Source organism: Platichthys flesus, chromosome 4 (assembly GCF_949316205.1).
Source record: "Platichthys flesus chromosome 4, fPlaFle2.1, whole genome shotgun sequence".
Classification (NCBI taxonomy): Eukaryota; Metazoa; Chordata; class Actinopteri; order Pleuronectiformes; family Pleuronectidae; genus Platichthys; species Platichthys flesus.
The window spans coordinates 189,556-202,522 of NC_084948.1; the positions used below are offsets into that span (position 1 = coordinate 189,556).

A 12,967-nucleotide genomic window follows, 5' to 3' on the forward strand; every position below is an offset into this window, starting at 1 on the left:
GCTAAAAAGAAGAGAAGAGGAGAGGGAGCTTGATGATCTATGTTCAGAATTAGGAGCTTGATGAACTATTAATGAGAAAGCAAGAGCTGCCCAGCAAATGCAATGGTGCAGCTTGGGCATTACCTACAGTGACTAAACTGAACAGCAGCAAAGGTTTGCTTTAATAGTTGAGGATTTGCTCCACCAAATTTGATGTATGCTGACGGTTAGTCACTCATCACTCTCCTGCTTTCCAAACTAAGATTCCCCGAAGGAAAGCAAAGAGCAAAAAACCTTCCCCGTCTTCAACCTTTCCAGCTAAGTTTTGCTGCTGTTCAGTTTAGTCTCCATAGCCAATGCCCAAGCTGCACCCTCTTTGCCTTTCATAGCTTCTGCTCAAGCTGTATCAACTTTAGCTTCTGTAGCTACTGCTAAAGCTGCACTGTTGTCCATTCCATATGCACATGTGCATGCACCTCCAGACAATGCCCAAGCCCCTAATCATACTGCATCCATGTCTGTGCCTGGAAGACCCTTAAGAGTGTAAAGAAGACATATTGTGAATGTTGTCCCTTTTTGAAGAATAGTGTTGCCCTGGCAACACAGCTATGTTGATATGCATTTTTTACAGTCGATCATAGCCAGCCTTATCAATATAAATGGCTGATTTCGATTGTGGTGTACAATTTTCGCTTGATTTTTGCTATTTGCAGGTAATTATGATCTCCTCCTACAACCCTACCTCAACTTGGTCAGTGCAAATAAACACTATTGTTGCTGTACGGCCGAGCTCAGGTTTAACCCTTAGAAAAACAATACATACAGATAATGAATGCCATAGAATTTTTTTATTATCTCGTTTGATAGGCATAACTGAAAAAAGAACGCACATAAATAAATCAATGAATACACAATAATTACTTCCTTCAAATAGGTTACTGTTTTACTTGTGGGATTTTCCAGGATGAAATGTTATTGGTATCAGAACCTCCCTTATCAGGAAATCTCAGTGTTACTCTCATACAGGGGTGTCCAAACTTTTTATCCCGAGGGCCACATACAGAAAAAAATTTCAAAGGTCTGGGCCACTCTCCCCGCCACGCCCTGCCCTGGAGCAGACCGTTGACAGTGCGCCTCAATTGCGTCGCTCAGGGCGGGGGTGTGGCGGCGTTCTGAGACCCAGCTGGCAGGTCAGGGCTGAATTGGGCGCCACCTAGTGTCTTATCTGAGAAGTACAATACAGTGGGCCATAGTCCATTACATTACAATTAATTTAGGTGACGCTTTAATCCAAAGCGATTTACAATCAATGCATTCAAGGGTTCCAGAGGGTACAAACCCCTAACAACAAGAATCAAGAAAGTACAATTTCTTCAAAATAGAGCAAAACTACAAAGTGCTATAAGTAAGTGGCTTTTTTTTTTAGGGCAAATTTAAAATGGATGGCAGGCCACAGATGGCCCGCGGGCTATAGTTTGGACACCCCTACTCTAATGCATACAGGCAGTCAAATTATATTAATTTTTTCCTTAAGGCAAAATGTTTGACAGGAGAAGAAGCTGGTAGATTCCCCTGACACATACTATCATCTTATAAACAAAATGTGTTTACCTGATTTATCCCGCTTAATATACCTTAACTTTTGTCTCTGTTTTGGTCTCCACCACCTTCTGAGGGAAATCAAATATCAATTATTACACAAGGTTTACCAAAAACAGTCTAACCAGATGTGTTTACTTTGTTGTACTAAATAGTGGATACTGGGTTTTTAGAGATTATTTAAAAAATCAGAAGCTGTGATGAAGGTTGATGGAGATCATGAAGCCTGAATCAAGAACCAAATGAGATGAAACAATAAGTGGTAAAATAAACACAATAATACTAATTTGGGACCCTCTGTGCATCGGTTTCTATGAATTTCTGTAACTAAGCTAGACATAACAATTTGATTGATTATTTATGATTAAATGTTGATTACAGCTGCTGATTTTGAAATTGATTGTGCCATCCCAACCAAATCACATATTTTCTAATATATCCTGACCTCACAATTTCACCTTACACAAAAATAGCAATAATAAAAGACAAAATCCTTTCGAAAACATTTAAACAGAAGTGTTTTATTATGCCTTGGATTTTGTGTCCTGGCCATTGGTTAAATGATTTATAATAAGACTATATGAGGCATAGCTCATAATGCAGTTATATTCTAACAAGCACATACAGTACCATCAGGTCAAAGTTGAAACAGGATGTGGGTCTGTAAACTGTTAGAATATGTTTTTCCTCAACCTGTCTGATGGTCAGACAATTCCTGTTACTTGCCCCTCTAGATGTATTTTAAGTGGTGTAACCATATCTTGAGTTATTAGCTTTTCACATGGTAAGAATGTTGTTATTCTAACAGACAGAATCAAATGACAAAAATAATACCAATTTTGTAACAGTATTCAGGCAGTCCAATCAACACAAATGATAGTACTGATGGGTAGGAAGTCATGGGGTCATTATTAAACTTTGTTAAGAATAAGGGCCTCCAGGTGAGGGAGTCCACTGTAGCACCCATGTCTGTTACACATTTTAATATATAATGTTTAAACATAAATTCAGATCTATCAATTTAAATCAAGTAGTTTGAGACAATTCTCCACGAATGCTTTCATCTGTCCCTATTAGCACTGTCCTTCAGCATCCTTACTCTGTCCTGTCGCTGCCATCTCCATTGATCTGCACAACACAATCCTTGTTAAAAGGCTCTTTTGAGTGGGCTGTATCAAAGTGTTGGGTGCTCACCATGTACCTCCCCCGAGCATCCATCCCCAATGCTGGGACAAAGCAACGGTCAAACTGGATTTCTTGGCGCAAGTAGGAGGTCCTCTTCTGACAGGAGTCACCAGTTCCCTCTTGCAAAGCTGACAGAAAGACCACCAACTCAAAGTTGTTAGATGTGCCCTCACACAGTGTGGGGTAAAGGGGGCTCTGGCGATCCAGGGGGTGGTAAAAGGTTAGTGGGAAGATAAAGAAGGGACAGGGCTGCTGCCCCATATGATCCAAGAGGAAGTCCAGAGAAGTCTGGTGGAGGGCCTGACCTTCATGCTCCTCGTAGAGCACAGCACTCACCTTTACATCCACCAGAGGTTGCTGCAGTAGATTGGTGGCTCGTAGCATGAGGCACATTTGACCCTGGTGTTGGCCCACCACTGCCTGGGGGCTGAACTGGATGGCTCCTGCTCGCTTCTGTGGACGTGCAATCTTGGCTACAAATGCACCTGACAAAAGACAGTGAGACATCAATATAATATGTTAATGGGATGTTCTGACCTTGCCGTTGTCTTATGCAACATAACAGTAAATGCAACAGAAGAAATAAGGATAAAAGGATAAAACCACAAAATATTCTATAAGGAAAAGAGACTGACCACCAAATCTAACTAAATTTAATTCTATATCAGTTCATATAAAGTTTTATAATTATTTGATGCATTGAGGTCATATGGAAAAGATCTGTGCTGTGGAAATTTCGTCCTCACATGACATTTCTCAAGTAACCTCTTCTCTTTCAGCTACTTTCCAATTGAACTAATACCCTCTATGCAATTGTCAATGTGTTAATGAGTGTTCATTAGAAAGATCATTATACTGTTACATAGTCCAGTTTTGGATTTACTGATTCGATTTTGCTGCACTGATACTCTCTAAACACAACAAAAGGGAGAAAAAGGGGAACAATTATTCATCCCAGTAAGCTCTTAATTGGTGTTCCTTCCCTTCCTATGACATGAAACAAACCACGTGCTTCATCCAAAGTTGTTTCTCTAATTATATATCAGTACTAATGACTTTGTTTCTCATCAATGGGCACAGTAAGCTTGGTCAATTCCATTGCAAAAGTTCCTATTAATAAAGATATCACAGACAATTTGATTGTTTCCTCTATATTTTCAGATTTCCACCATAACTTTGTGTAAGAAGTGGTATTCGCAGATAATTGTGCATATCCTGAAGAAACTTCTTTAACCTCATCCTCCCGGAAATCTATGTGTTGAGACAGAGGACCTGAGACCCGGGCCAGACTCGCTGAGATCAAAGAAATACATTTTCTTATTATTTAATTTCATGAAACATTCAAGCTTGTTATGTTCAACCTGATATTAAGACATTGCACACTTTTGATATAATTTTGGATGCAAAATTTGCTGTCTTGATATGGTGGAGTCCCTATATCTTTATAGTCCCTGCATGGCCCAAAAACAGTTTTCAACTAAGTTTAAGAAGAAACAACGAAGAGTTTACCAAGACCACAATAAGGAGGATTGATTATTTATTTAAGCCTCGGAAAACACATTGAGGAATAAGATCCTCTTTTACAATGGTGCCGAGGGTACAATGAAAAGTTAATACATTGAGAAAATAAATAAATAAATAAGAATGAAATAAATATGCATATATACATACAGCAACACAAGGGAAAAGGTCAAACAATCAAACAATCAACCCTGACGATTCAATAAAATACTATAAAATACTATGGTTAAGCCTAACCAAACTAACAGTTACAATCACTGAAGGAGAAGCCAGCCATACATGAAGCAAAACTCGAGAATTCCCTTAATGAAATAAATGAGGCCAAATTACTATTTGTAATCATAATATTGTGTGAAGTAAGACTTTACTAGGCTTCTAGTAAAAAAGTGCTAGAGGCCCAAACAGAGACTCTTTCTCAACAAAAAAAAAGGAAAACTCCTTAAAAAATAAAATTAGATCATATTGAGTATTTACAAGATTTAAGTCATTTTAAACAACAGACAGAACGTGGTCATATTATATTGCGTATAACAACATTCTAGGAGTTTCTAAGGGGGTTTACTGGAGACATGTAAAACACATAACTAACTATAAATATACATATATTTAGTAATTAATTTAATATATATATTTATAATATTTATATAAGAATATGGTTTTCCAGGCAAGGAAGGTTTCAGTCTCAGGTGGCTATAATAACTGCAACAGAAATTAGAAGAAAAGGAGATAGAGACGAAAGAAAGCCACATGAAGTTTTTTGCAGATTGGAAAGCATTTAATATATAGCACTAAATAGGGATAGATGACAATAGGAAGAAACCTGACATTGTTAAATGTTTATTTCATTCAGAAAGCACTTGAACCCACATTTCACACAAACACAACATAAATGAATGAATACACATTACATTGCAATGTAAATGTGAGTGAAGGGAAAGTTGAAGAGTTTGACAAAAAAATGGTTAAGGGAAGCTGGAAAGGAAAGTTGGAAAACAGGCAAGCTGATGTTAAAAGGTTTCTTTAACACATGTAACACATATTTGGCAGGGACAAGTGACATCACCCAACATCCACCTTGCAGGAGGTTTCCTAGAACACTGTGGGCTCAAGCAACCATGGTGTTGGTCTAATCAAGACTATGAAACCAATGGCTCGTGATGGGTCCTGGTGGGCGGCGGTGGCCGGTGACTGAGGTCTGGAGTGGGGTCTGGTCTGGATGGTGGATCTTGGTCCTGCTGGTTACTGACCATGGATTGTGATTGCAGCAGGACTGTTTGGCATGTCATGTTGGGGTTGTCCTTCGGGATGTCTACCCTCATCATATGCTGCTAGAGACTTTGATTATTGATGATGTTTTCCTACACGTTGCATCTATTGCACTTCTGTCCGTCCTGGGAGAGGCATCCCTCACATGTGGCTCTCTCTTCGGTTTCTACGTATTTTTACCCTGTTAAAAGGATTTTTAGTAGTTTTTCCTTACTCTTGCTGAGGGTTAAGGACAGAGGATATCATACCCTGTTAAAGCCCTATGAGACGAATTGTAATTTGTGAATATGGGCTATACAAATAAAATTTGATTGATTGATTGTGACCACTCCCAAATCAGACTTCTGGTCAGGCTAACCTTAATATCCTCTGAAAGAAGGCACATCAATGGTATAACACCTTTTTTTAGGCATTACTGTTCCTTGTGAAGATTGTCCTCTGCTCAATTCAGATGACTTGAGATTTGTCAAAGATTTAAAAATTGTAAATGATGCAATCCAAGATAGAGCTGCAATCATAATCACAGATAAGGGCCAAGTAGAGTTGGGGCAATCCAAAACATTCCAAAGTTTCTAACCAAACCCTATTTTGGGGAATGTGCTCTTATAGCAGTTATTTTATACCGAACTATACTGCACCCTTTAGTGCGATCACACACAGTCTAGAAGAGACACAAGGAGACCGACCCAGAGAGGATATTTGACAAAGAGAGGAGTCACAGACATGAACAGACCTAAGCAGTGACCTGAAAGGATGTTGCTGTAATTAACACTTATTGCAGGTAATATCCCAGGATGCAACCCCTGCATCTGAAACATTAACCTGGTGTTTGTTAACCTTAACAGAGGAGGTAGTGTAAAATTACACTCAAGCCTAATGGAACACAACCTGCCTCACAGCAGTACAAGGGAGTAAATCTGACATCATGTATTTCAACAAAACAGAGTTCAGTTTCCGATGTCATATAGGATGGATGACTACTCAACTGACTCTGGGTTACGTGGTTAAGCTGGTCGTAATCATCAAAATACAACAACAGCACCATGTCATATTTGCAGAGGTATGAATCAGACATGTTATGAGAGTACACAGCCTCTAGCTGGTAACTTTAAGAGACAAGGAACAATTTTGGGGAACATCATCATGTTTAAAATATGAAGCATGTCGGAGTCTTATTGATAAAAACACTGCCTGCATGTCAGTTGATGTTAAACTCTGTAAATTTTAGCTTGTCTCTGCCTGAGTCTGTGAAGAGGCATCAAATGCCTAAAGTTTTTTTTAAAGAGGGGGGAGACAGGAGCAGTTTGGGTCAGATATTATGCCTTCATACAAATGATTTATAAATAACCGTTGCTGCTTGGTGTTAATCATGAATCTTTTACTTGATCTCATTTCTAACTTTTGATATTAAAGAATAATTCCCCTAGCGTAATTCGACATCACATAGAGTTCAAGCAGCTGATAAGTCCTGGAGGTCAGACACAGTGACATCGTTTTGATAAAGGAGGAACACAATATTCTTTACTCCAATGACAACAACATCGGCAAGCTGCAGCAGTGTCAAGGCTGTCATGAAGAGAACATTTTACTTAGCAACTTTCAGAGGAGGAGTGAGATTGGGAGCTGCTGCTCCTTATCAGTTCCTGGATTCCAGTGCCAAGAGGCGTGGGACTACGCCTGTGAACAATCGTGGAAGAACCAAGGAAGACCTTCCCTTGTTATCGACCAGTGTTAATTTTGGCAGCTATTTTTGATTTAATCTGTCTTAGTCTTTTGACGGAAAAGCATATTAGTTTTAGTCACATTTAGTCATTTTTATCCTTCTTAGTTTTAGTCTAGTTTTAGTTGACGAAAACTAATTCCATTTTAGTCTAGTTTTAGTCGACGAAAACTAATTCCATTTTAGGCTAGTTTTAGTCACATTAAATAGCCACATTAAACTCCTTTTCTATAAAAACATATAGCTGCAGCCTAATAGCTTAAAAATATATATTTAGTTTTAAATGTGAAAACAAATTGGGAGAGCAGGTCAGACTGGAGCCGGACACAGAAACTGAACACCGGTACAAACCAACTGCAGCTTCTGCTCTGATCGAGAAGCTGCAGCGCTGATCTCTGAGCAGCTGAGACCAGAGAAACTCTGTGTTTTCGCAGTCAGGTTACCCACGTTATAATACAAGTTAAGTATTTTATTTAGATGTGTTAGAAGTGATTCGCAGCGTGTGTATGCAACAGGCTTGTTAGCTTAGCTGAGCTAGCCCCAAAACAAAACACTTTCTCCGAACTCCAGGTCCAGACCTGTTTTCATTACTTACAAACAATCAAAGTATTGCACATAATACATAATGTATTAAATTATAATGCAATACTTTTAATGTGAAATAACTCCATACTGTACATTCATTGTCAGGTAGTGCACGTTTTAATCCAAAAGCATATTCAAATACAAAGTTGAATATCCACAGAAAATAAGAATACACACTTTGTTAATAGGTAAAACTTCCTCTACAATAATGCCATACTTTTATGTTTCCTATCATTTTATTAGGGACGGACGAGCCTGAAGGACACAGCTGTGATGACCATGTTCTGTCTCTTATGGCAAAGCACTAGGTTCTTATCTAAAGTGTATCAAATCAGAAAGCAGAAGATACACATTGTTCTAGTAAGTGTTGATTTTTTTAACCAACCATAATGAATATAGAAATTAACTCTTATCCATGACACTTAGCAAAGACTGGCAACACTAAACAGTTGGAGGCCATCTTTAGTTAAGGGAGGAACGCATGAAGTGTTGTGTAGATTATGATGATGATGCAGTCGTCCTCGTGTTGACCAGCATGAAGCTGCAGATCTCCAGCATGTTGCTGCTGAGGACATCAGGTGCTGCAGATCTTCATCTATGAAGAGAAGAAACGCACTGTTAAAGAATATTTTGTGTTGTGTATGAAGCACCACATATTTCAGATAGAGCCGATGTACTGGGGTCTGGGTTTGTACCCTCATGGTTAAATGCACATATTTTAAGTTGCTTTTGATACAAGTACTGAAAGAAATACAACATTGTACACATAGATAAAATGTCTTTCTACCTCATCAGTAATATTCAAGGTGATAATCTCCCACAGAGCTGTTGATAACAGTCCACATCAAGTCTCTCCACTTCTTTCAGTGTGAAAACATAATTATATAATTAATTTGAGAACTGTTTACAACACTGATGTGTGGAAATTATAATCATATCTAAACTGTCTAATTCACTCTAAAACTCCATAACAGGCTAAATAAACAAGGTGGGAATAGCAATGGTGGATAGTCCAGCCTGTAACAGAATATAGGTGAAACATAGTTACTATCACATGCAACTTACACGTGTACCATATTGATATTAACTTATTAAAATATAAAAAATAAAGTCACAACCAAACACACAAATCTGTAGTTAACTTGCTTCAATCTGTTCATTAGACGTGGTAAATAAACGGTAACTTTTATAACCATTTTATATTAAAAAAGCCTTGAGGCATGTAAGCATATGATGATAGATAAAGCAATAGGTTTTGTTGTTGTATAGTTTCAAGGTTACTTACCTCTAGTTCATAGCGCCACCTGCTGGCTACAGGAAGTGAAGAGTTAATTCTTGCTGCAGAGCTTAAAACGCATGCAAGACAGAGACGTGCGCTTGTTCATCGAACGCTCTCCCTTCCCCGACCTCAGCAGACTTGAAATTGCCTGTGCTCGGGCCAGTTGGTGCTACAATGTAGCCCTAGTTATTAATATTTTTCTCCGCTTAAATGAATTGGCTTTTTGAGGGCTTTAAGGTGCTTAATAACTTTATAAAGTTTGCAGTAAATCAGAAATGTGTGAAAATTTACATATTCTGGAGTATTTGGAAATGGGCACGGCAAAAAAAATCTCAACAGCGGCACCTACGGAAAAGCCCCTCATTTAGCATTCACCGATCCTCACGAAAAAGAAGAAAGTTGTGTATCATGACCAGATATACAACAAAGTCTATCTGTGCAATAAATGCAATAGGAAGCCCGCCATTTTGATTTAGTGGCCATTTTGGCCATATTCCACATTTTTACTTGGATGTACTTGTCATAGAGCTTTCATCAAATCAACTTAAAATGTAGTTTAGTGTCATCACAACAAGTGGGAGATCTAAAGTTTTTGAAAAATTTCGTCATACCGTGTGACCTTGGAGGGGCGTCAAAGTTTGATTAAACGCCATCAAATCACGGGCTTCATTATCTCAGACACATTTGGTCCAATCGAGTCCAAACTAGACACATAAGACAAGAGTTGCGACTTGATGAAATCTACACAGAAATCGTGACTTAAAATCACAGTGCCCCCTGGTGGCAACAGGAAATGTCTTGTTTTTGGAACGTCTTACACTTGGAAGTATTCCTCCTCATCCACTTTGCAAAATCATGTCAAACTGTGTCAAATGGGTCTCAAGACATTTAAAATATAGGCATAAGATTACTGTGACTTTTCATCATGTTGATTATTAATGGCGTGGCATCAAAGTTCATCAGCTTGACATGACACACAAAATTGCTGTAACTTCCGTGTTTATGTGTCCTTCTCCCTCAAACTAAATGTGTGTATCAACAGCCCCCCCCTTAAGATATTCAGATGGTTTGAAGGAATGGGCGTGGCAAAATCACTGTCTAGCGACCCCTAAAGGGTAGCCCCGGCACTACGATTGGTTTACATCTACAAAAATCGATAGGGACATGTGTCTTTTCATGACAAAGAAATGAGTAGCTTGAATAAATATGCTAGTCCACACAGGAAGCCCGCCATTTTGGATTTGGTGGCCATTTTGTCTATATTCCACACTTTTACTTTGATGTACTTGTTGTAGAGCTTTTTTACTACTGACCTATGATCACAATCCTGACCTGAACAGCTCCATACATTAATATAATATAATATTTATATAATCGCTAACGCTACATCAGATACCCTACTTGAACAGATGTATTAGTCTGTACGTAATAATAGTGGTCGTGCCACCTGCAGGCAACAGAAGTAAGCTTTGTTTGACAAATATCATTCGAATCACATAACATTTTCCGAGGTATGATGTGCTATCTGAGAGTGTGGACCGTAATGAGCAATTGGCAGGCAAGAATTGCCATTGGGAGACTGATGCAGGAAGTGAAGCGTTTATCCTTGCCGCAGTGCGCAAAACGCATGCAACGCGGAGATGTGCGCTTGGTCATCGATCACTCGCTCCACTGACCGCAACAGGCATGAAATTGTCTGTGCTCTGGCCCGTTAGTGCTACAACGTAGCCCTAGTTTTTTGTACCTTTCTAGTATTAATGTCCACTAAAAGCACTTTACACTCAAAGTTACATTCACAGAGCACTTATGTGTAAATTGTACATTCCATTCATAAAATGTAGGTACAGCCACAAGGGCAATTTGGGGTTTAGTGTCTTGCTGAAGGATACTTGGCATGGACTGGAGGCACTGGGGATTGTACCCCTAACCTTCCAATTACTGGACAAACACCTTGTGGATTACCACATCTACCTTCTGATTCACATCTGTCCCTCTTTTTCAGAGTGGTAACTACCTAAAGATTACAATCTAAATAAGCATTTAGCCAGCAAAAACATTATCAGTGTTATCTTCAATGGTAATAAACCAATATAATGTAATATAACACTAATAATCAAACACTTTCAGATTAAGTAAAGTACATAATGTTGCAAATACTTATATAGTTTTACTAATGGTTTTTGCTCAGGATGTTCAGGGCTTTTGCAGTGGGATAATGCTACTTATACTGAAGTAAAAGATCGGAGTAAATTTTCAAGTTGTGTTGATTGGGATTAAGGTAAGTGAAGGTTTGGCTGAGGTTATCGTCCCAAAAGATGGAGGTTGTCCATAGACTGATTGAAAGGGAAATAGACGAAATATGAATTACATTTAACACAACATATAACATAATACGTTAATTTTCGCCATTATGATTATATTACATTTTCTTGTGTCCAATACAGAGTTATTAATCTGATTTAAGAGAAGATTTTAGTAGGAGAGATGTACCTGTGATGAATGCTTCCAACATGAGTCCCAGCAGCATCTGAACAGCCAGCAATGCAATGGCACTGGGACAATCCCCACTGGGGAACATGGTACCATAGCCAATGGTCAGTTGTGTCTCCAGGGAGAAGGAAAAGGCAGCGGTGAAGCTAGTAATGTGTTTTACACAAACTACATGCCCCTGTGGGGGGGCATCATGATCCTTTACAGCCAGGTCTCCGTTGAGGTGGGCCAGTAGGTACCACAGACAGGCAAACAGCAGCCAGTGGGTGAGAAAGGAGGTGCAGAAGGCCAGCAGGACCCATCTCCACCGTAGACCCACCAACAGTCCCCACAAGTCCTGCAGAGCCAGCAGCCAGGCTGTGCCTGATAACCTGCACCATGAGCCCGAGGGACACCGAGGGGAACTAAGGGCACAGTGTCCATCTTTAGTGACCAGGCGCTGTTGAGGCGGAGAGGACAAGAGAGGGGAGGAGCAGGCTTTCCCAACCAAAACACTGCTGGTGGATTTGGTTGTCATGGTTGCAGGTGGATGTCAGGCAGGATAGGTCAAGGTGAAGTTTATCCTGAAAGTAAAAGATGAAAGACCACCAAAAACATTTCATAAGCAGTTTGAGGCATACAATTACTAGTTAATAGTAGTATTATGTCGATCTCTTAGTCCAGTGGAGGGATAGATCTCTTTAGTTGCAGCTGTGACTCAGGAGGTAGAGCGGGTTGTCCATGTACCAGAGGATCCTGCCCAAGAACTCTTCAGAATGCAGACTGGAGGTGTTGGGGATTAAACCCCCGCCTTCTGGTAAGTGGATTATTTTCTGCATTGTTAGCTACAGGATGAACTTTTATGATCTCTAAATCTATAACCACTACCATTATCAGGCCAAAGTTAAATTCATCCGTATCGGTTTATGATCAGATACCACTATAGTTCCATTCAGCCTCAGCTGCACATGGAGTGGCGTTTAATGCTAAGTTCAAAATATTAACGTGCTAACTTAACAGGAAAATACCAGTTTTGCAGACTATAGCAGTGTTAGCAGAAGTGGCACAAAATGTGCCAAGCACATTATATAAGAATTGGCACATAATCAAAGTCAGTTCATAGTTGGCTATGAACTCAAGCTTTCAGTCCTTAACAATGTGAGTAACCAGTGGTAGTATTCTGTCTGCTTACAAACTCTTCTATCATACGTTATAGTCTAGCTATGTTGACGATGAAGAGCTGATCTTCTAAAAATGTGATTAATATTTGTGTTGGATAACAAATCATGCATGTCTCCCTGAGCCAATAGGTCACTGGCATTCAAGTCTACATTAAGTTAAAGTTTAGATTTTCTCAAATCAAT

The 12,967-nt window shown here is 39.2% G+C and overlaps 1 protein-coding gene across 1 annotated transcript; it reads right to left on the minus strand.

The window, feature by feature from the left end:
* Positions 1–696: 696 nt before the first annotated feature.
* On the minus strand, positions 697–12,184 carry kcnj13 (potassium inwardly rectifying channel subfamily J member 13). The gene is made up of 2 exons (XM_062385297.1): positions 11,625–12,184; positions 697–3,248 (listed from the first exon to the last, which is right to left on the minus strand). The coding sequence occupies exons 1-2, from the start codon at positions 12,139–12,141 to the stop codon at positions 2,674–2,676; spliced, it is 1,092 nt and encodes a 363-aa protein (XP_062241281.1). The 5' UTR covers positions 12,142–12,184; the 3' UTR covers positions 697–2,673.
* Between the last annotated feature and the right edge of the window lie 783 nt (positions 12,185–12,967).

Coding starts and splice junctions, on each gene's coding strand:
- kcnj13 (XM_062385297.1), bottom strand. CDS start 12,141: ATGACAACCAAATCCACCAGCAGTGTTTTGGTTGGGAAAGCCTGCTCC. Junction 3,249..11,624: donor GTTGGAAGCATTCATCACAG/GTACATCTCTCC, acceptor GTCTTTTGTCAG/GTGCATTTGTAGCCAAGATT.